This window comes from Pungitius pungitius, chromosome 4 (assembly GCF_949316345.1).
Source record: "Pungitius pungitius chromosome 4, fPunPun2.1, whole genome shotgun sequence".
NCBI lineage: Eukaryota > Metazoa > Chordata > Actinopteri > Perciformes > Gasterosteidae > Pungitius > Pungitius pungitius.
In genome coordinates, this window is record NC_084903.1 from 25,152,064 (window position 1) to 25,176,623 (window position 24,560).

The following is a 24,560-nucleotide window of genomic DNA, read 5'->3' on the forward strand; positions in this document are numbered from 1 at the left end:
TTAAACCTAATTTATAGAAATGATTCAGACCAGTTAAAAAATGCGTCTGAACTTTTCTCTGACTGCAACGTGTCCTCAGATTCCTGAAAAAGCTTTTTTCCAGATTTCAACAGATTCACGGTTTGTTAGAAGCTGGACACCAGGAAAACATTCTCTCCTCAAAGGACAAACTTTAGTCTTCATCTGCAGCGGAGAATGAGTTTCAGTATTTTATTGAAAGTAAGCAATAAATAATATTGTGATAAAAGTAGTTTTATAAGTACTCCATACTGTACATCATTGTTACAAGATCAAAGATCCAATGGGGCGAGGGAATAAAACAACAGCAACACGATTTAAATTGTGCATAAATGACTAAATCACCAACAAAGAAAAAGCATACTTTACGCCTCAACTACATGTCGGGGGGGGGGGGGGGGAGAAAAGTCTGCCGTTCCTTCTCTTGTGAAGGCGGGGGGGGGGGGGGGGCGGGGGCGTCCCGACGTGAGCGAGGGATAATAAATAAGAACGAGACGACAGAGGAGTCGAGAAGCGATAAGGCTCGATAAGAAATCTTTGTAGAAAAAAGGGCTGAGGCCTCGGTGAAGTTGGTCCATCGAAGGAGATCCACACTCATGGGTCTCCAGAGGGGGGGGGGTGGGGGGGGAGCTGGTGCGTGTTCGGGGGTCGCGGAGAATGTTGATTTTCCGCGTTTTACCGCTTGCATCTGAAAGAAGCCGCTCGGGAGTTTTCTTTCTTCTCCGCTACCCGTCGTATGGCTTTAACTCTTATAAATTCATTTTGGTTTTGCAGATATGTAAAGAGAGGAAAGACGTGAGAGGACGAGCACTTTGTCTCCATATTCACACGCCGACTAACACAAAACCACAGTAATGAGCTACAAAAGTACAACAGTTAAAGAGGGCAAAGCATATGAATCAAGTTTATCACATAAAGTCACTTTAGCATAAACTCCATGATTAGAATTCAAATCAAAGAGGAACCAAAAAAAACAAAAAACATACATCTGGTCAATTGAATCAGGATTATAAAAAAAAAAGATAAAATGTCTGTTGGTAAAAATATACAAACTGCAGACGATAAAAACATTCAGTTACACCTGAACGCTGGGCACGGTGGAGACAGTTTAAAAAGGGGGTGATCAGGGATAGCGGCAAAAAGGAGGTTACATAGTCATTCTAAAATCAATATAATGTTCCATTGGTTTACATAAATATGAATAAAACGTTTCCACGAGGGATACTGAGCCTGGTGAGTAAAGTGTTTCTCTGCGATGCAAAGCGTCTTTTAGTGTGGTTTCAGTTCATCATCCTGGTCTTGAATGCAGGGAATTCGCCCTCATCGTCGGACCAGCGGTTACCTGGAGAGATAATGAGGACCAACTGAGGGGGGGGCACCACGAGACGGACGGTGATTTGGGTGGGGGGGGGGGGGGGTTAGGCATACAACATGCGCTACTGAAGCCAAGAACAGAAGAAGAGAGTCTGCAGGGGGGGGGGGGGACACTTGAGTCATGAGTCTATATCATCACATCATTTAACCACATTTAACTAATTGTCATTGCAATATAATAAGATGGTTCATCTCACATCATCTCTAATGACTTATGACCCACTAGTGCCCCCCCCCCGCTGAGCGGCTGTGTGTGCTGGAGGACAGCTTACCGTGGTGTGTTAACACGAGTAGGTCCTGACTGTGGCCGTGTCCAGCCTCTGTATTGACTGACTTCCTGCGTGTCCACGTTGGCAGAATCACATGCAGAGACATGCCGTTAGTGGTCATCAAACAACGCACAGCAGCAAAGCCGTTCCACGCCCAGCGCCATGCACCCCCCCCCCCCCCCCCCGCGGAGCACCTACCTTCCATCGGGCTCCTCTTTGGCTGGGCCGAGGGGGACATGGCGCCGCTCCCCGTCACTCGGAAGTTGGCGGGCAGAGTGTCGGACGCACCCAAGGAGATCCCCCGCACGTCTTTGGGCCTGAACTTCTTCCTCCATGAGGGAGCGCGGCGGAAGTTCTTATCCTCGTCCTGGGAGACACGAGACGGGCTTTTAACACACACACACACACACACACACACACACACACACACACACACACACACACACACACACACACACACACACACACACACACACACACACACACACACACACACACACACACACACACGTATATAATGACGCGTTGGGGGTCCGTCACCTCTTCCATCCTCCTCTCGGTGCCGAGGGCCAGCAGCCCGTTGTATTCGCGCTCCAGAGTCGCTCGCGCCTGGAACAGAGTCACATTTGACCTTCAGTGAGCTGGAGGGACGACTGTCCGGCTTCGTGTCCTCACATGCGGCCGTGAGACGCGTGTACCTGTGTGTTCTGCGTGGGGATCTGCAGCAGCAGAGCCAGCGCGTTGTGGTCGAAGGTCTCGTCCAGGGCCAGCAGCGCCCCGTGGACGCCGCTCTCGTAGAGGTTGCTGCTGTACTCCTTCAGCCCGATGGCCTGGATCCACGCGATCACTCGCTCGTTGCTCCACACCAGCACCTCTGAGGGGACACAAGCGCACAGACAACGTGGGACACTGCGTCTTCGAGGAGGGGAACCGTTCAACCATCAGAGCGGAAAAACATGCAGGTAAAAGTGATGACATCATTGAGGTTTCTCTAGTCACTAGGTCTCTAGGTGTTGAGAGTAGGAGCCAGTAACCAGAGCAGCAGTATGAGGTGTTTAACGTCCTAAAAGTGATGCTGCTGATAGAAAGGAGTCTAAGGTGGATGTTCTCTGTACCTTGGAGGTCGAGCTGAGACGCCTCCCTCCTCCTCTCCAGCTCCTTCCTGTCGTAGTTGAGCCTCCTCAGAGACATCACTCCACACTGGAAGCTGTTCCTGTTGCACCAACCAAACGATCGGCTGAATCTAATCTCATTTACGTTGCTGAATTCATTGTTTGTCTCTGTACAACTTCTCCAGTTTATTACTTAGACCTTTGTCTATTACATGTGTGGTAATTAGGGTGCATTTCTGCGAGTGTTATTCCCGATGTACCTGTGGAAGCTGTCCACCATCTTGAGCTGCCCCCGCAGGTCCTTCTTGGTCAGGTGGTCCAGCATGCGGGCGTCCACCAGGGACTCCATGAAGTAGGAGCGGTACTGCGGCAGGCCGAGGCTGGGCAGCCACTCGTTGCCGATCCACTCGTGGTTCATGTCTCCGTACGCCAGCGTCTGCGGTCGCAGGAGAGACGACTTGAAGCACCGATTAATACTCTGGATCCTTCTCATGAGTCTGAAAGGTTCATGTGCTTTACACATACAGAATCTGTAGTACTTTAACATGCTAAAAAAGGACAATCAATATGGATCTAAAGTCACAACATTACACTGAATTCTATCAGGTACCATAACGTTTGATTTCAAACCTTTATGCCCTCTAATGACTTTATGGTATCCGTAATAACTTCCTATTATATCGCAAATTATAAACAAGTATTCATTTCCCCCTGAAGAACCTTTTCTTTAGAGAACTGCACCCATACGAGTATTATTTATTTCATTTCATCACAATAGAGAGGCTTGACTTTGTGGTCCTTGATCTTCATTAAACTTGACATTCTGCAGTTTTTACTGAGAGCGAAAAGTCAAACCACTAAAACGTCAACAAACAAACAAACAAACAAACATGTGGGTGAAGATAAACACAGAGGAAGACTGATGACTACAGGGATGCTGTTAATAAAAGCATTATTCACAACAGCTGGATGGGGGGGTGCAAACCTGGGCCCAGCTGCCCCCGTCATCCTCCTGGTGTGAGCGTGGTTAAAGGGGGCGTGGTGGAAGAACAGAAAGGGGAGGAGTTAGTGAGGCGGTGCTGCCGTGTTAGAGAAAAACGAATCATTCAAAGTAAAACAAAATCAATAAATCAGTGTGTGGATCAAATGAATCTAGAACAACCAATACCTGTATTTATGGTCATCAATATCCATGTAAATAAAGACAAATCAATACAGAAACTACATGTTTAAATGGTCTAGCTGTCATGTGTCACGTCACATGTTGCGCACACTAAAGCGCGCACACACACACACACAGAAACTATAACGCACACACACCACAACTAAAGCGCACACACACACACACAAAAACTAAAGCGCACACACACACACAACAACTAAAGCGCGCACACACACACAAAAACTAAAGCGCACACACACACAACAACTAAAGTGCACACACACACAACAACTAAAGCGCGCACACACACACAAAAACTAAAGCGCACACACACAACAACTAAAGTGCACACACACACACACACACACACACACATTAGATGGAGAAGGAGAAACGGTCACGTTCCAAGTTGCCCGATGAGACGCCATGTTGGATTTAAACCAAACTGAGTGCATCATTAGTAATAATAATACGTTTTTTGTTGCATGCGTCCTGAAGGCAACGTGCAACGAGAGCCGAGGGTCACCACAGCGTCCGGCCAATCAGGGGGAGACTAACCGTGGGAGGTGTTGCTGCCAAACTTTCCATTTCTTCGTGTGTGAGCCAAACGTTTCCTGTGGTCTGATCATGTGACGACCACCCCCCCCCACCACCCGCCCAATCACAAGTGAGAGAAATATGAAAGAAGTGAGGAAGGACGACAGAAGGAGAGAAGATGAAGAAGTTTGTTTATTTTCATCACTGTTAGAAAGAGTTAGTTCATGTTAATGCATTCAAAGTGCAGACAGAGAGCCTGAAGGTGTCATCAGGACTTGAGATTAAGGTGGGGGGGTGTGTGTGTGTGTGTGTGTACCGTTCTGGAGGTGGGCGGGGCCGACGGACTAGTGAGCGACATGATTTCCTGGATGGCGAGGCGGAGCTTCAGGCGGTGCAGCGGGTTGCTGATTCCGATCTCCCTCTGGATCTCCGTGTCCGACAGCGCCGACATGATGGCGCCACTCTTCACGTTAGCGCGGCACGCCGCCACGTACCAGGCCGGCATGCCCACCCACAGCTGGACAGAAGACAAAAATAAACATGTTGGATCACACTCATGGATCCTAAGTCTCATGGATCCTAAGTCTCATGGATCATAAGACACTCACTAATCAGAACAATAGAAAAAGGAGTGAATCAAACTTTTAGAACAGATTCACATCTAGCGCGTCTGCCACGTACCTCCAGCCAAACCACCACGGTGGGTCCGTCCCACTGGGCGAAGGGAAGGCCCTGCATGCGAGCCTCCTCCAGCAACTCGTGCCTGAGACACAAGACGAATATTAACACTCAGACACACACAAGGCCATCGTAAAGACCCCGATATGCACCTCGTCAAGTCCACCTCTGGAACAGATGTGCACACAAACCCCAGAGAAGTCATGTGACATGCATCGTCAGAACAGAGAGCGGAGAAAACCAAGCAGAGGAAACCCGGGAAGACTCAAGCACACACACACACACATCTGGAAAACCTCTGACAGGGGGGGGCACCAACGAAAACATCCTGGGTCCTCCTCAGGGCCTCTGCTGCCAGGTGTAACCAGATGGGTCTCTTTGCTAGACCAGATCTCTGTGGGGTTCTACATAGAGTGAGCATTCCTCTCTGACCGGGGGGGGGGGGGGGGGGGCACATCATGCAGGGGGGAGCGAGGCAGGGGGGGTGGGGGGGGGACCTGTCCATACATCTCATGCAGACGCTCACATTGGGGGCTTTTGCACTGAATCCCTGGTTAATTCCTGCCAGAGGAGCTACTATGAGATGAAGAGCGTGCCGGTGCTTGGCCACCAGGTGGCGCTGTGGGCCACAAAGAACCAGGACCAACCCATTCTCAGCACGGAGCTGTAGAGGGAGACTTGGAACACTTCCATGCTCTAGCTGAGCCTCTGAAGACTCATCACTGGTTTATGTTCTCGAGGCCACTTAGCTTCTCGATTTCATTACATTTGTCCTCCAGCAGGTCTTGTTTTAGTTTACTCATTTTTCATTCTTAATCGCTTCACCTATTCTCAAGGTTTGTATTTTTTTCTCTTCACTATTGTAATTGAGGTCAACTTTGGAAAAATATTTGTATTCATTCATTTCAAAGACCACTTAGATTCAACAAAATTCTGCAGAAAATCAAAAAACAATTATGATGAAATGTATTGAAATCTAATGGAGAAATCCAACTCTTTAGTCCCGTTATTTTTCCCAACTTCATGCACCAAAAGGAAAAACGCAGCGCGCACACACTCACACACACACTCACACACACACACACACACAGTTAGTCGGGCTCCTCTGTGGGGAGCACAGGTAAAGGCTTGGAAAGCCTTCAGGCAGCCAGAGGGACGAGCACTCGGGTCCTCAGTTACTGGTGAGGGTCAACATGAAGAAGAGAGGGCAAAGCAAAAAGCAACGTGAACCACTTACCCCGTCTTTGGACTACACATGGAATGAGATGATGGAAAACCAAAACAGGGGAGAGGGAGGTGAGAAAGAATGAACTCATTTAAGATCAGCATGGAAGCAAAACAACAAAAACATTCATGTGTTTACATCATGCTTCAAAGGGAACACCTCAAATATCAGAGGGAGACATCAGCAGTGGAAGTGGGCGTGGCTGACTGAGCGAGCGTGAGCAGGGGAGAAGGTGCAGATCGTCTTCTAGACCCGCCCCCTACAGCGACCACTGAGTAACTGGAGATGCCACAATTAAAGTGAACCTCTGTTTGTTAGCCGTTAGCGGTTCGCTGCTAACGTAACTGGTTCCTCCTGTTGCCACCCGTCCCATAAAATACAGAATCGTTCCGTATTTGAGCATAAAATAGTGCGTCCTGTTTTGAATCAATAAGGGACGGGCTTTGTCCCCTATTTTCCAGAGTCGTCTTCGATGCAGCGTCCCATGCAAAAAATCACACCCCAACACTGGTTGGTTGTTTACGATGTCACATGATCAGAGATTGGGGGGTGGGTGTTGTGATGACACTCACTTCTTCTGCAGCTTCCTGTTCTTCTCCGCGGGGCCCCCCAGGGTGCCCATTCCTAAGCCGTCCTTAGGGGAGCCATCTGCCTCCGGAGTGCCAGCTGGGAACAAAACACACACATGGTGAGGAGCGCACACACACACACACACGCACGCTGTGTGGCGGGACGTGGTCTGACCTTGGCTGGGGGAGTCCTTCCCGGGGGGGCCGGGTCGGCCCTTCTCCTTCTTCCCAAAGAGGCGCCCGATGGAGGACTTGATGCTCTTCTTCTTGGCGGCCTTGTTGAGGGAGTCCTGGCTGCTGCTGCTGCTGCTGGGGTTACTGCCCGCTCCGTCCTGCAGCCCGGCGAGGCTGCGGGGCCCAGAGCAGACCATCAAAGCCTGTCCTCGCGCTGGAGGGGGGGTGGGGGGGGGGGGCACAGGAGTGATCTCAGTCTTACCCTCGGATGTCTCTGATGTCCTCGTGGCTGGCGGCGTGCCCCGCCTCCCTGCTCATGCGCATGGAGCGCGGCGTGGTGGGGGGGGACGTCTCACATCGGATGGTGGCCTTGTCGTCCTGAGCAGACTAAACCGTGGCGAGAGAGACGCACGTTAAGAGACAGGTTTCGCGTTAAGTAGGAAGTTACGAATTAGAAACCATCGCTAACGCACTGGTAGTGTTACCATAGCAACCAACTGACCCATGAGCTCACCTTCCACCCACTGTGGGATTTAAATGTGTTCTCTATTGCCCCTAAAGGCGTTTAGGTTGATTCACTAATTACCGTCCCCATTAACAGGTGAACTGTTTGGACTATGAACTCCTATCAGGCTCTTGGAGAGTGTGAATGACCATGGAATCAATACGTTCATAGATTTAGATTAAAACTCCACAGCCGTTAATCAGCATAAAAGAACTCTGTGAAAACAGAATATTATATAAAATGTATGTTACGTCACTCATCAAAGTGAACTTTCTCTAGATCAACCAAACAGGATACGACAACAGATCTAAATGCCACTGCCGTCCAACGGAACCTTTGAGGGTAGAGAGGAGGTTTCCCCGTACATTACAGACAGAAGCTGCACACTGAGGTTTACCTTCCTGCGGTGCTTGCGCAGGTCGCTAGGCTGAAGCATGGCAAGAAAAAAACACAAGAAGGGGGAAGAGGAGAGAAAAAAAAAGCAGTTAGTGAGACGCACAACAGACGGGCGGCGGATCCAAAGCCATGCAGACACACACACACACACAAGTCAGTAATGTGCAATAAAGGCGAGCAGTTCTTTGGCAAACAAAGCCTGCAGGAGACACTGCAAAAGCACCACGCTGAAGGTCGGGTGGGGGCGGGTGCAGCCTCAATGTGAAGCTGCTGATGGAGGAAATCAGAGGAGTCAAATCAAGTCACCGAGTTGGAGTGAGAGGAAGTAAGTTGGAGGGAAACAAAGACGCTGGGCAGATCTGAACTCTGATTGGCTCATCTCATCACCTCAAAGAGATGATCACCCCCCCCCAAATAAAACCTGGATCTAAAAGATTCACATGAATGACCTATTTTGATTTCAGAATGGCAAATTTTGCTAAAAAGCGTCACGTTTTCAGGTCTGGAATAAAATCCCCTGACATGTAATCAGTGAACTATTTGTCACATGATCACGACCACGATGACGTCACCCCGCGGCGGCGAGTATCACTGCAGCTCAGTACCGGAGCGCTGACATATTTTCCACTGTGCACCTGACAAGGACGAGGGTTTAACACCCCCCCCCCTCTACATTCCTCACTGGCCCGGCATCAGCAGTCCAAATAAAACATCAGCCTGCCACATTTAACGCTGGCTCTTCTTTTGCCCCCCGGGAGGAAGAGGAGCTAATCAGTCATTTCCTCCCCTCCTCACCGAGGGGGAGATAAAACGACACAGGAACCGGAAGACGGACCTCGTTTCATCGCCCCAAATGTTCCTGGGAGCTTAAATCAGGTCAAGTTTCTCGCCCCTTGTTGGATGATCTTTATTCATTTATAATCCACTACTCCCCAAAGAGGAGGGGGGGGGGGCGACTGAAACCCTACGAGGACGAAAGAGGCACGTCTGCTTCAGCTGCAGAGAGGACCGGTGAGGAGCAGCAAAGTGGGGGGAGGAATAACCCTCCCCCCTCCTCTCCCTCACTGTGTTTACTACAGTCTGGATCTAACAGGATGTAATCTGAGTTGCTCCTGTACCTCATGCTGAGCCGCGGTGGTCATAAAAGGGAAATCTGGTCACCGCTGGGGGGGGGGGCTTGTCATTAGAACAAAATATCTCGATTAAAACTGCGATCTGAGGCGCCTTAACCCTGACTCCCATCCTGCAGCCGAGAGGCGTTACCTGGCAACCTGTGTGCGGTTACATTGTATCACACACGACCTCAACAGATCAATCGCACTTATTGTGGAGCAAAGTGAAGCTGTTAGTACAAAAATGTGTCCTGTGCGTAGTCAGAGAAATCAAAAGTAAAAGAGGACGAGGCAGACTGCACCCACCCGAGGGAGGGAGGGGGGGGGTACCTGGAAGTATGGCTCATAGCTACAGGCTTGAGGGGGGAGGCCAAAGCCGGATGCAGCATAAGGCAGGTAAGTGAGTGTCCGCTGGACGACGCAGGGATCAGAGCGGTTACACACTCACACGCGGGTCAGAACACACAGTCAGTGTTCAAGCAGACGGGGGTCGAACCTCAAACTACAACATACAAGTACAAGTTGAGACTTTGACCCCCAAGCGGCCCGTTAAGTGAAGGCTTTACCAAGGTCATGACCCCCATGCGGTCCAGCTCTCTGTTGGGGCTGCGGGGGACGCGTCTGGGGGTTGAGTGGCCGGAGCCCGGGGGGGATCCGCCCTGCAAGGAGCCGGGACACAGTGTGGGGGGGATGGAGCTCATGGAGCGGAAACGCCCCCCCAGGCTCTCGCCGCTGCCCACCCGGCACTCGATCTCCTCCGCCCGGATGGCCGTGTTCTCCTTCTCCTCCTGGATCATCCTGCAGGGACGAGGAGGTCAGTTAGCCCTCGAGACCCCCACAGCACAATCTATGCTAAGAACCGTCCTTATCAGCAGATTTTCATCCCTTGAGGGAAAAAAGTAAAGCTTAAAGTGTAATAAAAAGAGTATTCTACACGTCGCACTAACAAAGCGTCTGAACATTTCAGTCCGTCTTCAAGTTCTTTACACATTCATAAATGTCTTTCTTCTTACAAACGTGATTGAAACCCTAACCCCAAGTTTTTATTCAAGTCATGTCAGTAAACACATGTTCTGTTTCCATTAAAAGGACTTTATATTCCAGAGAGAACAATGTCGGACAAATAAAAGGCTCGACGCGCACGTACCTGATCTCGTTGTTGATGGCGTCCAGCTGCTCCTGCAGCATCAAGGCCAGCGTCTGAGCGTCCGCCTGCCCCCCCGGGGACAGCAGGTCCACCGAGCTGAACATGGTCTCCCGGTCCTCCTCCAGGTCCGAGGCGTCCATGTCGCTCTCGAAGGCCTGGGCCACGTTGGCCAGCACGTTGGCCTGCTGCATGCGCTCCCACTCCTGCTCGTTCAGCGTCTGCACCTGGTTCGTTCACACAGCGGAGAAGGCCAGAGGAAGTGAGGGGCCGAAGGCAGGACGTAGTGGTGAGAAAGTTACTGGAAGCGGGCAGGAGGGGGGGGGGAGGTGTGCAAGTGTTTGTGGTGAAGGGAAAGCGCCACCCTCCTCTCCACCCTCCTCTCCACCACGCTGACTTACATGTCGCTGGGGTCCAGAGCGGAAGCAAAGAGAAACAGACGAGAGAAGAAGAGAATCATCAAAGGGAAATCAAAGAGGTGGAAGAACCATTCCCAAAGAGACAAGAGGTCCGTTCCAAAACCATTGTTTCTCCACTTTGAAGTCAGAGATCAGCCAACAATGAAACATGGACCCAAATGCTGTCCGTCCGCCTCCCATCTGACTGCAGTGTTCATTATGATGCATGAAGAGATGCATCTCACCACATTACTAAATGACATATCTGTGGGGCTGTGAGAAAGCTAAATATTCATAAAGTTGATAAAGATCAGGTTACACTCACTTTAATAGTTCAGATGCCACCTTAAATAAATCCAAAGGATTCAGCACAGAAAGGAACACGGAGACTAAAGGAAGTTGCTACTGTGCTGCTAACGGCCTGAAGTCAGAGGACAGGAAGTAGATCTCAGCAGCTCACCTTGGACGGCTCGTCCCGGAGCGCCGCCGTGCGGCCCTTCTGAGGCCGCCTCAGCACCAGAGCGCTGCCGTAGTGGTCCGAGTTACTGTCCATCATGGAAGAGGCCGACACGGGGTACCGGAAATCCGGAGTGCTGCCCAGCTGAGAGCGTCTGGGGGGGGGGGGTAAAAAAACCTCATGATTAACCCTGTCGGAGAGGCGTTGGGTGCAGCGGGCGGAGACAGGAAGTCTTACCCGTGGAGGAAGGAGTTGCTCCGGCTCCTCCCCTGCTCGTTCTCCGCCCTCATGGTCTCAATCTGGATGAGGAGCTGCTCCTGTAGGAGGGAGATGTTCACAATCAGTGGGAGGAGTCAAAGTATTGATGAAGAGTCGAGTTATCGATGCTCGAGACGTTCCTCTGTACCAATGAAACTTGATCAATGACGTCATTGATGAGGAGAATAAGCAGTATTGACACTGGTCAAAGCTCAAACCTTCTCATGGTGAGAATCCTCAATCAGCTTCTTGGTGTGCTCCAGCTCCCTGATCAGGGCATTCTGGGAGCAGACGGACACAAAGCAAAGCTGATCACCACGTCCTGTGAAGACGACACATAACGAGCAGACACTGTGCACCAGTCACCTTGTCCTCCAGAGCAGACATGCGCTCCTTGAGGTGCAGCTGGAGCCTCTCGTTGGACTCCGAGAGGAGCTTGTCCACCGTCTCCGAGAGGCGCTTGTTGTGCTCCTCGTTCATCTTCTCTCGCTGCCGCGCCTGAGCCGACAGAAAGGCCTCATTTAGAGCTCTGAAGAGTGCACCTGTAGGGGCCGTCTGCATGTGACTCCCCCGCCTGCCTCACCCTGAGCAGCTCCTGGTTCTTCTCCTCCAGCTGGGCCTCCAGCTGCTTCAGTCTCTCCTCCACGTTCCCGTGGCGTTCCTCAGCCTGGAGAAATAAACAAACACCACCTTCGTAAGTCGGTGTGTTCGATCCTCACAGCGCTGAGAGGGACTAACACGCATGTAACACGCATGTAACACACATGTAACACGCATGTAACACACATGTAACACGCATGTAACACGCATGTAGTGTAAATGCAGCAATCATTCACACACTTGTGTGTGATGAGCCAATATTCATCTTTAGGACATTCCTGTGGTCATAAAAGACTTCTTTGCTTTAATTTGGGGAGGTTAGTTAGCCGTGTGAGTCGTTACTCAAAGAAAAGCCCATTTAGCCTCTATGGAGAACTAGTAGAACATCACTGTTAGGTTTCTATGTGCCGACGCCGACCTTTTCAAGAAGTCAGAGAGACTGAGGTTGTGTTGTAAATGTAAAAGGTACTATTGGTGCAATGTTTGGTTAGCCATGTACTCCTGAATAGACATATGCTGTCGACATTATTGATTCTGTTATATTTGGAATAATAGAAGAATATGAGTGTGCGGTCCGAAGGGGCCGCTTCAGTTGACGTGAGAATATTTGTAAATATAACTTAAACTGATTCTGCCTCAATCTACTGCAGTAGAACACAGACACTGGAGAAGAACACATAACAACAATAGTGTGTCCAGCTCAGCAGGATTAAATAGTGGAGAATGTGTATTATGTGTTGTGTGTTTGACCTACAACCACATAACTAAATCCTTTCATTTGAGTCCAATGTAAAAACTGGAACAGCAGATTCATTACGGCTGTTTTTGGGGGGAAAACGGTTGCAAAACATTTGTCTCCTGCTACACTTTATCTGTCTTTATAATCCTGAGGAAGAAGATTGGATTCTAGAGATCCGCTGGTTGGAGACCAAGACTCAAACTATAAATGGAAGAACACACGAGACAATTGTCTAAAAATAGTTCCCTGTGGGTGTCGGGAGCAGCATAAACAAAGGCTTCCTCGGCAGAGACTCCAGGGCCTGGAGTTCATCTTTCATTCTTATTCGTGTCAGGGGACGGTCTCACAGGAACAAACCAACGCTTTAATAAAGTGTGTCAAAGACCAACAAGAGAGGGCCCGTTACGAGGCAGGTGCTGGTACCTTTGTGAGGGCCGCCACCCGCTGAGCAAGCTCCGCCTCCACCTCCGGCAGAGTCTCTGCCTTGCGGATGGTCTGCTGCAGCTTCTGCTCCGCCAGCTCCAGCTTCTCCTGGAGCTGCCGGTTTCTGTCCTCCGTCTACGGACAAAAAGAAAGAACAGCAAACAGTCCTTTGCACATCCTGGTCTTTTGGGATTTAGCCTTCGGCACGAAACGAGACCCCGGGTCAGGGCGAAGAGACAAAAGGGAGAAAGGGATGGGTGAGCGTGGGGAGGCCAGGAAGTGAGGAAGAGAGCATTCATAGGCACACAAAGGAAGGATGAAGGCCCCCGGAGGAGGAGAGGGGAGAGAGAGACATCTCCATCCCACTGAGTACATGTAAAGAAACAGGCCAGTGTGTCTGAGGCTCCTCATTCAGGGTGTGAATGCAGCAGGAATTCATTAGCAGCGCTTTGACCAAAAACAAACTGCAGGGATTTGGGGCTCACACCCGGAATCACCACACGCCTCCACGAGTCACATCGAGGAGGCGTGATGAGATTACAGATCAGAATGGATGCAGCCAGCTTATTAACTCTCTGAACCAAACAGCAGTTTCAAGCATTTATATTTTCTCTGTGTAGCTTTGATTTTCTCTCAAATCATTAGAAACAGAACAGTCAGAGCTAGAAGTGGACAGTGTACATCCAACATATGGCTTTCTACTAGTGTTACTGTGTAGTATATTCAATATAGTTTCACTGTGGAGCTTAGAACTCTTGTCTTTTGGTGCTCAGTGGGTTAATAAATGAAATACTAAAGTCTTAATGTAATAAGGCGCTGTAGGAGGTAACTGAACGCGGAGCATTTCCAATCCGGAAAATAAAGCCCGTTGGTATTTCAATTTGACTCCAGAGAGAAGCCCTCAGATGGTAAATCTCTAAACTCTTCACCAGCTGGAGCAGCGAGGTAGTCGAGGATGAGAGGAGCTACCTGTCTGAAGAGCGAGTCCTTGTTGGCCACCTCGTTCTCCAGCTTGTCGTTGAGGTCGTGGACCGAGGTGGCCTCCCGCTGAGCCGCCAGGTAGCGCTTCTCCAGCGTGGTGATCCTCTCCTCCATGTCCTCCTTCTGAGCCATGGACTGAACCAACACACACACACACACACACGTCAGAGTCCTCAGGGTTACCTTCTTCTTCTTGTGTGACATATTCATAAGACGTACTTGTACTGCAGTAGTCAATTGATCATCCATTATGTTTCACGTAAGAGGGCACAGACTTATTTATAGATACATATATTCACCTCGTCTACAGGATCAGGGCTGAACCTTTGGTCAAATCATCTCCATAATTATTGGATTCACATTTGCCAAGTTGGTAAGAAAAGGCAGAATCTTTATTTCAAGATTGAGCCTATGCTACAAAGTTCTAAAAAGATGGTGTGTGTGTAAACACATGATTTATCAACAAAAGAAAGACACAATCTCACAGCTCAAATATTTGAATTTCAATTGTGGCCCGTAAACACAAACAAACAAATAGTTTCAGAGGACTATTTGTAGAAGGTACCTCTCTCAGGTCTCTCTGCAGCCGTGTGTTCACGTCCTCGGACTTGATGAGGTCCTTCCGGGCCGTGTCCAGGTCCTCCTCCAGCTCGTTGATGCGTGACACCATGGCGGCCATGCGCTCCTTCATCTGGCCCAGATCGGCGGTCTGCCGCTCCACCACGTCCTGCAGCTCGCTGACCTTCCCAAAGCCGAGACCCAGCTCCTCCTCCTGACTCAGGGAGCCATCCGAGGACCGCTGGGGGAGAGACGGAACCATGAGGGACTTAATCACCTTTGGTTGCATAACCGAGCAGACAACTGAACTCATTGGCCTTCTCTGGACATCTAGGAGATAAATGGTCAAAGAACATTCTTCACAATCATCTGGCAGAGTCCTTCAGCCCTGGTCCTGCATCACCTGGGGCCCCCTTCCCTCCAGAATCCAGAACCCTAAAGAAGAGAACTACCGTCTCCCCGAGTCTTGCTTACTGATGGAGGTCTATAGAGGATCAGGTCTACACTGAGACTAGTTCACTTGGAGGATCAGGACTACACTGAGCCTGGTTCACATAGAGTTTACAGTGATGGAAGGTAGTGTTCTTGATACATGATTCAGATCTTCACTCCTGCAGGTATGGTGTGTAGGTATCTGAGGGCATGTCTTGGTTCCTCTCACCTTGCCGTTGGTGCTGGGTGTGTTTTCAGAGTTGTGGTTGACCTCACTGGTTCCGTCTGCCAGGCCTCTCTTCAGTCCGCTCTGCTCTCTGAGGTACACCAGCTGGAGAAAACACCATTGATTAAAGGCCTCCCCGAGTCCCTCACCCACCGCTCCACCATCCCCTGGTTCAACACTTCACCAGGAGCACCAAAAGGAGGAGGTGCTCTTTTTCCATTTCACTAAAGTGTGAGTGTTGATTACTGCAGCGCGGAGCAGAGAGGAATCAAGGACACTTGCAAAGGATCCTCTGGCTCAGTAGAGAGGTCTTTGTTATTCGTCTTACTTCTTTGTGCGACATGGTGAGCTGCTCTTCCAGCGCGCTGCATCTTTCCAAGGCCACGCGCAGTCGCTCCCTCACCTGGGGAACAAACCTTCATTAGGTCTCCTGTTCCCCTGCTCCGGCGGTCAGATATACGCAACACACACTGGTACCTTCTCGTCCAGCGCTTTGTGGTGTTCAAAGAGCGACTTCAGGGCCTTGAGGACCTCCACTTCACTGGAGACCCCGGCGGGGGACTGAGCCTGTCTCTTCACCACCGTCATCCTCAGGCTGCGCTCGTGGCGAGACACCAGGCACTCCAGGTGCTCCAGCAGCAGCTGAGCACACGAGAGGAGGCGTCAGCGACACACACACACACAGGTGTGGATTATGGGATAGAGCGTTATGACAACCAGCGCGGTGCGTCCTGTGTGTGTGTGTGTGTCACTAACCCGCGTGTTGTTCCTCTCCGCCTTCAGCTCGGCGATCTCCTCCTCCTTCTCCAGAAGCTGCTCCCGACACACGTTCACCTCCTTCGTCAGCGCAGCGAACTCCTGGAACACAAACGCACAGGAACACGGAGCAGGTTACGGGTGGGTTTACAACTTTGATGGAGTAAAATAACTTCTAAATCCAGCAATGATGCATTGTTTACGATGATAATGATCAGAAACCCAACATTTTGAAAGCCGTTTGCTGGAGGAACCAACGCTTGAGTTTAGACTTTCTACAAATGGCTTTCACATTTTGAATCTGCATCATTTTATCTATTAATTTCAGTTAAATCACTGCACAAAAATGTACTTTGTGTTCAGCTGGATTCAGAGAACACAACTCCGGATGAAGTCACAAACCCGATGAAACGACGACAAAAAGTAGGAAACATACAGCAAAGAGGAAAAAGAGAAAAGAAAGAGGGAGAAGAGTCTGCAGATTACCTAAAAAATAAACAACAGAGAAGACAGACGTTTGATGTGGACAGGTCTGTTTCTCACACACACACACACACGACATGCATGGTTGAACCCACAGAATGTGCCATCCTGATTTTCTGCCCTGCAAAAACTAGAACAGGCAAGTGAGTGGCGAGGCCTTCTTGCTGCGTCTGTGTGTGTGTGTGTGTGTGTGTGTGTGTGTGTGTGTGTGTGTGTGTGCTGTTGCTGGAACGGATCGTTCTTTTCACTCACTACCACAACCATTCTCTCGCCTCAGAGCTTTTTCAGCGACTGGCACAGATTCACAGAAAAAAAAGGAGTAAGTGGGACTTGGCCGTTGGCTGAGACCTCGGCCTCCACTCTGCCGTTAGCCAATGAGAGGCCGTGGGAGGCGGGCCCAAGGGGTAATTACAGTGGATTGCTTCCTACATTCCACAGCAGACGCTGAGGTTGAGTAGTACAGAAACCTTAGGATTTCTCTGAGCCTCTGAACGCCCTGCCCCCACCAAAGTCATTATTTACACTAAAAATCATATTGCGTGCAAACCAATGGGTGTGTGTGTGGTGCATGTTTGTAGTGCAGTTTAATGATTTCAGTCAAGATTAATCACTCCACTGTATGGTACATACCTTTGCTGCACACTTTTAACCTAGATGTTCATAATATAAAAGTAATAATTCTGCTACTTTTGTGAAGTATTAACCTGTTTTATTGTATTGCATCGTTGATCAATGTGCTTGACCCAGATAAATACAATTAAGAAGAAGAAACCGGTCATTTGTTATCAGGCTTTGGGGGGTGGAGGGGGACATGAGGCTTGTTCGATATCTGTAACACTTTAACACCGTAATAATGCATAAGACTCAAGTGTGAGCTCATACGCGTTTACATGGTTGCAGCCGTGGGCATTGGAGCCCGGTCCGGTCTCCCTGCAGCTCTGGGGGCTTCGCGGGGGGGGGGGGGGCGGTTTGGCGTGGGCTGAGCTGCTCTGTAAGCCCCCAACCAGGAGGGGGGGAGGGGGTACACGAATATCTGTGCCAACCTATTAAAGGAACAGCGCACCAAAACACGGAAGCTTTCCAGAGATGAGCAGTATTTGACTGTGTGTCACCAGGAAAGAATTATTTCTGTATTATAATACGATTAAGACGAGATGTCAGTGAGCCGTAACACGGGCTGCTCCTGTCCTCATAGCACAGAAACAGCATGCAAATGGTGTGCGAGTCTGCTGTTGAGGTTCAAGTTTGTGCCCGGTTGTTGCAACGATGTTTAATCGAGCCCAGAAAACCCAAAGGAAACGTTGACTAGATGGTGTTGATGTTTCTGATCGTATTGTTGTGTTCTGAGAAGTCGCTCATGGTCTCTATCGCTCTTAGTATGAAGGGGTTTTATCAGCACGTCGTGTGAGGCTCCTCCGTTATGTTGATAGCACCAAGCCAAAGTACAGCAAACTTCAAAGCTGGATCTGGAGGTTCTCTGGACTCTCAGATACTGACGAGTCAGCTCTTTTTCTCCTGGTCAGACATAATGACTTCAGCCGCTCTTAGCGGCTTACGGCGCGTGCTGAAATGGGACACCGGGCAGAGGGCATCTGTTCTCCTGGAGGCACAAACTAATTAGTCGCCACAATGGCCGCCATTCACTGCCAGCCGAACACACAGGGAGCGACTGAGGGGCGGAGTCAAGGTACAGGCTCCGACCCAACCGAGCCACCTTCTCCGCCCTCCAGTAAACTGGCTGCATCCTCACAAGCCCCTTTGAATCTACCCCAGCTCATTACTTACAATGACGGGGCTACATCTGTTCCACAAAACGAACAGATCCAGGCTGAGAATACTTGACCTGTGCATCGTGACCTCTGCCCCCATGGGTCTGCGTTAGCTGCTTCTGTTTAATCACAGCCATGCTTTTATTGGGGATAAACCTCAGGTTTCTCCTCTTTAGCCAGTGGATAGTTCAGTGTTTCTCCTACCTTTATAAATTGTAAACCTAGGAAAAACACTGGTTATTCATGTGTTTCAGAGAGGTGCTTCAAAAACAGGGCTAATGAGAAGCAGGGAGCATCACTAGAACTTCAGGCCATCCCACTTCAGGTGAAGGTCTTAATGGAGAACCAGATTGATCTTCACCACCAAATATAGACTATGCAAAAAAGTGTAGCATCTAAAAGACCTTGGTTGAACAGAGCCAGTAACAACATACCAAAGAGCCTGATTCCACATGAAGGAGTGTCTCTTCTCAGCGAACACGTCTACCTCCGCTACAATGAACCGTTGTGTTTGGAGAAGCTCGTGCGTAACACCAGGGGTCTGTTTTAAGTAGGAGTTTAACAAACAGAGTTGATTTAAAGTGTGAGTTTTGGGTTTCAGATCAGCTGTTTAGAGTCGTTCAATCAACTCTGAGTAGGTTGACTCAAGAGTTGAGCGCGTGCACTGAAGGCAGCATGAATGGAGCCATGATACAACGAGTTACCATGGCAACGACCACCAACAATCGGTCGGCATACGTCACCCCGATAGAGCTGGAAATATTAATGCAGAGTACAGAGAGTATGAACCGTGATTAGAAACAAAGCAACACGCTACTGCAGCAAAAGACAGAAACGTGGGAGAAAACTGCTGCTGCAGTTCCAATAAAGTGGAAGTCAAGGCCAAAGCAGAGTCTGAAGACTTCAAACATATGAAGGAACAGCGGTATAACATGTACGGTACAAGAGGGAAAACCAACAAGAGGCGCTCGGTGCGGTTTGAAGAAGCCGTTGACGTGTGAGCGAGCTGCCCTGGAATGCCTGTGCATTCCGGGGGGAAGAGTGCGCTCACCGGGGGCTTAACGGTTCCGTGTTATTCCTCTCTGAGGAACATATCTGTGCATCCGTCAGGCTCCGTTTCTAAATAAAACAAACGATCCACATCACAAATTGAAGAAGGGTTGAGTTCCCTGATGTTTTCTACATAACTGGAGAGAACAAGAGGGTATGGATAACTGAGCTGGGAGCTAACGCTAGCCCAAACAAACAAACCAAAAAACAACGCTTCCTGCAACAATCACCTGAAATCACACCTGCCTACATCTGGATTCAGGTTTAGTGATTGTGCCTTCTGGGTATGAATCCCAGGAGGCTCAGCAGACCGATCAGCTGACCAAAGAACGATAACACAAAATAATCTAACAGGAATCAGGCGTTTAGTAAAAAAAGGACTTTGACGATGAACGAAGCGATTGTTGAACATTTCAACCCAAACAGTTTAAAGCAATACAAACAAAAACATAGAATTGATATATTCAGCATTCTACACCGGTTCAGTAAACGACTTCACTGACCAGAGATCAGCTCCGCTAACGGACATGTTTGTTCTTTTTCTAGAAAAACTATTTTTTTTAAATGATCTGGATAGCATGCTAACTTCACACTCCTGCAACGCAGGCCCGGCTACCAGCCCTTTTATGCATCATTAAGAACATGAAACCTTATCCTTTTGTTTTAAATAGAAGACCACGGAGGGAGGAAACATGAGTCCTGCAGGCAGATAGATGGCCGGGTTATGCAGATAGTAGACATAGAAGCAGCGCTATGACAATCTCATTACAGTAAGGGGCTTATTGCTAATTCATTACATAGGCAGTGTGGCACGAGGCTATTTGGTGTTTTATGCATTTAAGCACCATTTGAAAGACTGTTTTCGCTTCTCAATGTTTTCTCATTGCAGAAGTGCCATTCTTCCTTTACAGTTTATTTTATCACCTTGCAGCCGGTCGACCCTGTAACTCCACAAAGCCATCGCAGGCTTCACTTTCTCCGCTGTGGGAGCTAAAGCTCCGTGACTGACACTGGCTGAGAGCGAAGCGGGAGGCATGCAGGAAGGCCACAACATTACAATGCACACAACATTTTTACAATAACAATGTGCACAATAAGAGACAAGTATTCCAACACAAGCTTCATAGATGTTTGGTTTTTGTAGGCTTCAATCTTTTTGTCAAGAAATGCACATCTTTTGCTACGTTACCAGCGAGCTTCCTCACTACTTTTAGAACAGAGACCTCGGAAAACCACAACGCAGACGCCCACGACGCCTGCTTCACCGGGCAGACTGGGATCATCTCACTGTCCATGATGCATAACCATGTGTGCCGAGCTCATCGGCCCGTCCTGCTCACCTGTGGTAACGCGGTGTTTAGTTGTCGCTGCAGCGAGTCCCTTTCATGGCTCACTTCGTGCAGTTTGCCTTGAGTCAAGCCCAGATTCTCCTGCGTCTCTCTCAGAGTCTCCAGCAGACGATCCCTCTCCTCCAGCATGGACACCATCAGCGACTCAAAGTGACCCTCGGAATCCGACTGCAGTGGGGAGCCGGAGCCCCGACGACCGCCGCCGCCTCCCCCCTCGGCCTCACTGATGGTGGGCATCACCTCGCACATCATCTGCAACCACGGGTCCGGGGGCCAAAAGGAGACAGCAGAAGAAAGGGTTTGGTGTTAGGAGGAGGAAGGCGACAATTATGAGGGCAAGAAGAGATTCGGCAGTAAAGTACAGAGCCGTCAGCACAAACAAGGTGTGAACCGAAACCTTTATGGGTTATACAGCGCCGCACTCATTTTAAATCCAAAAGAACCTCTGCCTCTGAATTCTCCTCATTTAGGCTCAAAATTCCTTTGCGAATGCAAGACTATTGGACATGAAAAAAAAACCAGGTAATATGAGCAGTAAATTGATCAAAAATGAATATTCATGGGGGATGAAATAGTCATCGTTCAAGTACTTGAGCAAACGGTCTGGCCAAAATTTTAATGTTCATTTTTTAAATTATTTTTTCAGGGGGGTGCCTCCTTGTTATAAATGGTTGGGGAAACTCTGTATATTGTGACTGTTGGCCGAGAGACTGAAATCCATTAGAGGTGACCATCAGAGCTGCATTGTCTGGATGCTGCATCCAACAGCTGGACAGGGAGGTCTGCAGAATTCAAGCAACTTTCCAGACAGAGGGGCTTAGGTTCTGTAGACAGACCGCTAGACAAAAAGGCAGAGAAATCATGTGAGCTGGATTTAACATACCTACAGGGAACAACAACATGGAGTAGGAACTCGTTGGCAGGCAGCACTAACCCCTTCATTTTGTTCTCTGTATCGCCTGAGATGCCAAAGGCCAGTTACTTTCAGAAAGCTTCTGTATTGGGTTCAGTGTACAGGACACACCGCTGTAACCACACCTGCATGCATACTGAATCATCCAGACAAGAGAAACACGCTCTTATCCTTCCTGAACTCAGACTACATTTGTGCCTGTGTCAAAAGGATAAACACTATTTCTAGTGGACAGAGGCAAAGAAATATATCAGAACAATACAAAACTAACGCTGCAAATCGAGGTCAAGCCGTGAGGCTCAGGCATGTTTATGAGGGGGAGGGTCACTCAGCATCCACGGGAGGGGGGGAAGAGATGGTGACTCTCGTGCAACGTAGAAGACATCAAACGAGCCCAAAAGAAAGTACAGATGAGACAAAGCCCTCAGAGGCCAATTTGTAATTTGCGATTTTGGGCTATACAAAATAAAATGAATTGAAACCAACCTCTGGAGGAGAGCCACTTGAATGTACTCAACACTTTTAAATGCATTTAGTATATTCCTTTACATGACACAAAAACAGAAGTTGTGACACAACTCAAAGATTCGTGTGACGTCATTATTCCCTTCTTACTAGTTTGACCAATTCAGATATGGAGCAAAAACGCATGTTCATGTACTATTAAATCAGTGTGATCGCCTTTGATATATATTTAAAAAGTTATAACAGATCTAAAGTTAATTAATGCTCACGTGCGTCTGCACCTCACCTTTGACGGATGTTGTTATTCCACTTGCTTCGTAATGCGCGTTTTTTATGACGTCAACACAGCCCAGGACCTCCAACAGTGTGTCGTCCAACTTGACAAATATCCAGAGTTACTCAGAATATATATTCCATTCAGATGCTTGGATACGTTAAGGCTGTAGCGGAAATGGTATTCTCTGTTGAAAACAAGAGTGGTATAGTTTCCTAAAGGCCTCAAAACAGAGAGGGGAGTATTCCAAGTTTGGCGAGCTAACTCAACGTTAGCATGCTAGCATTAAGTAAACTGTTGTATCGATGTTTGCATATTTAGATATGGAAGAAAAAGTTTATCACAACAAACGTCCATCTTCGGCCGTAACCGTTGAACACACGCACAACAGCATTACACAACAAACAGCGGCGATAGAGGTGACGTGGAAAGTAGCATTGCTAACGTTAGCTAATTCGAAGCAGATATCTTTGGCTTTAAATCGCGTTTAACTCGTCGGCTAGCCGACGTTAGCTGCTAGCCAGCTAGGTGGCTAACACCCGCTAGTTTCATACGTTCCTAACTTAACGTTAAAGAAGATAACGCCAGATTGTCTTCGCTCTATTCCATATAAAGGGTAGACAACATACATCTGTTTAAAATCACACTACCTAAAACAATACTAAAAGTTATTAAGAATCATATATGCCTCTGCTGAAATGATCAACGTTAATCTTTCAAGTAAGGTTAGCACGTCGGCTAGCGTTAGCTCCTCGGCTAGCGTTAGCTTCCCGAGTCGTGTCAATACATCTCATCCGCTCGACTCGTAAAAACTTCCAGCTAACACTGGAACGCTGGCAACGGTTTCTTCCCCTCCTCCCAAGAAAAAAAACACGCAGAACGTTTATATTCCCGTTTGAGTTTTTCCAGTGTTCTGTCGGTTGTTCTCTCCAGTTTACAAAAAAGGGTCCCTTATGATCCGGTTATTTCCCCCCCGTCGCCTCGCCGGACAGCCTCGGTCTTTGGGACAGCCGATGGTGGGCTACGCGCTGCTAGCTGCTCTCGTTAGCCTCGTAGTCCGTCAAAGGGGCGGGGCTTCCCAGGTCGGCAACAGGCGGAAATGGCAAAAGCACGATGATATAATAAAACAAAACCGATGCAATTATATACAAATATTTTTTTATTTTGAATTTCCTTAATGTCTTAATCAAACGGAATAATTTGTTATAATGACGTATTATATTTACTTTGTATGGCACCCAATCACATACATGATATACAGTTGAACCTATTACATGATGTCAGTTTGATTTCATATAATTTATTTTGAAATCTTATTATATAAAAGTACATTTAACTTATTATGTTTTGTTAACTATTCAATTTGAGATGATTTTATATATTTCATTTTGTTTAGTTGTCATATTACATTTACATTTCAAATGTTTATATTACAGTCATTTTCATTTCCTTTTGTTCACACTACGATTAATTTCTTCCCACAAAAATAGATTTTTTAATGTCACTTTAAAACCCCTTTTTGAACATTTAAAAAAAGACAGGCCTAATAAATCTATGATTGGCCTGAAAAAGAATATGTGAGGGATCAGACGAATTTATTTCAAAATATATATGTAGTTGCTCTTATATAATTAGAATTCGAAAAATTTCAGATAAAATTGCTCATAAAACAATCATTGACTCACAATAAAGATAATTATTGCACCACCTTGTGGCGAGCCAACAGAGACACTCAAAAAGGATGGGATAACATTTTAAACATAACTTTAAAACAGGTGAACCTCATGAGGACAGCAGAAACCTGTACTACTGAAAACACACAATAAGCTATATTGTAGCTTGTAATAATATTGTAGTTTGCCTTTCTTGATTTCTTGTTGTTCTGGTCTGTTCCCTCTTGGTTGAGGACACGTCTGCCTGTGTCCATGGGGGGGGGGGAGGGGGGGCTGCCTGTGTCCATCGGGCCGTGTGCAACAAAAAACTACCAGACATTAATAACAGAGGGAAACACTGACTTAAATACAAATAGAAGGTAAATGGCTAACTAGCCATGTAGCTCCACACCCGGTGCCTACCGGTTTGGTCTCACTGTGAGAGGCCGGTCTGAGGCTGCACCGCTTAATAGTTGCGCCAATAGTACAAATTTTATTCTGC

The 24,560-nt window shown here is 48.2% G+C and overlaps 1 protein-coding gene across 7 annotated transcripts; it reads right to left on the bottom strand.

Moving 5' to 3' along the window:
* Positions 1-196: 196 nt before the first annotated feature.
* Positions 197-23,483, bottom strand: ppfia1 (PTPRF interacting protein alpha 1). Of its 7 annotated transcripts, none has more exons than XM_062561949.1 (31): positions 22,419-23,483; positions 20,746-21,006; positions 16,104-16,205; positions 15,825-15,989; positions 15,676-15,750; positions 15,351-15,452; positions 14,697-14,930; positions 14,120-14,266; positions 13,151-13,285; positions 11,972-12,055; positions 11,755-11,886; positions 11,607-11,669; positions 11,368-11,447; positions 11,134-11,284; positions 10,279-10,502; positions 9,698-9,929; positions 8,021-8,050; positions 7,381-7,505; positions 7,120-7,292; positions 6,948-7,041; positions 5,154-5,235; positions 4,789-4,989; positions 4,494-4,556; positions 3,759-3,785; positions 3,034-3,209; positions 2,777-2,874; positions 2,360-2,535; positions 2,202-2,270; positions 1,860-2,028; positions 1,665-1,729; positions 197-1,360 (listed from the first exon to the last, which is right to left on the bottom strand). In XM_062561949.1, exons 2-30 carry the CDS (start codon positions 21,004-21,006, stop codon positions 1,674-1,676), a joined length of 3,726 nt encoding a protein of 1,241 aa, XP_062417933.1. In that variant the 5' UTR covers positions 22,419-23,483; the 3' UTR covers positions 197-1,360; positions 1,665-1,673. The 7 variants fall into 7 exon arrangements, with proteins under 7 accessions (XP_062417933.1, XP_037347068.2, XP_062417936.1 ...); XM_062561950.1 differs by lacking the exon at positions 197-1,360 and adding an exon at positions 1,427-1,457; XM_037491171.2 differs by lacking the exon at positions 1,665-1,729.
* Between the last annotated feature and the right edge of the window lie 1,077 nt (positions 23,484-24,560).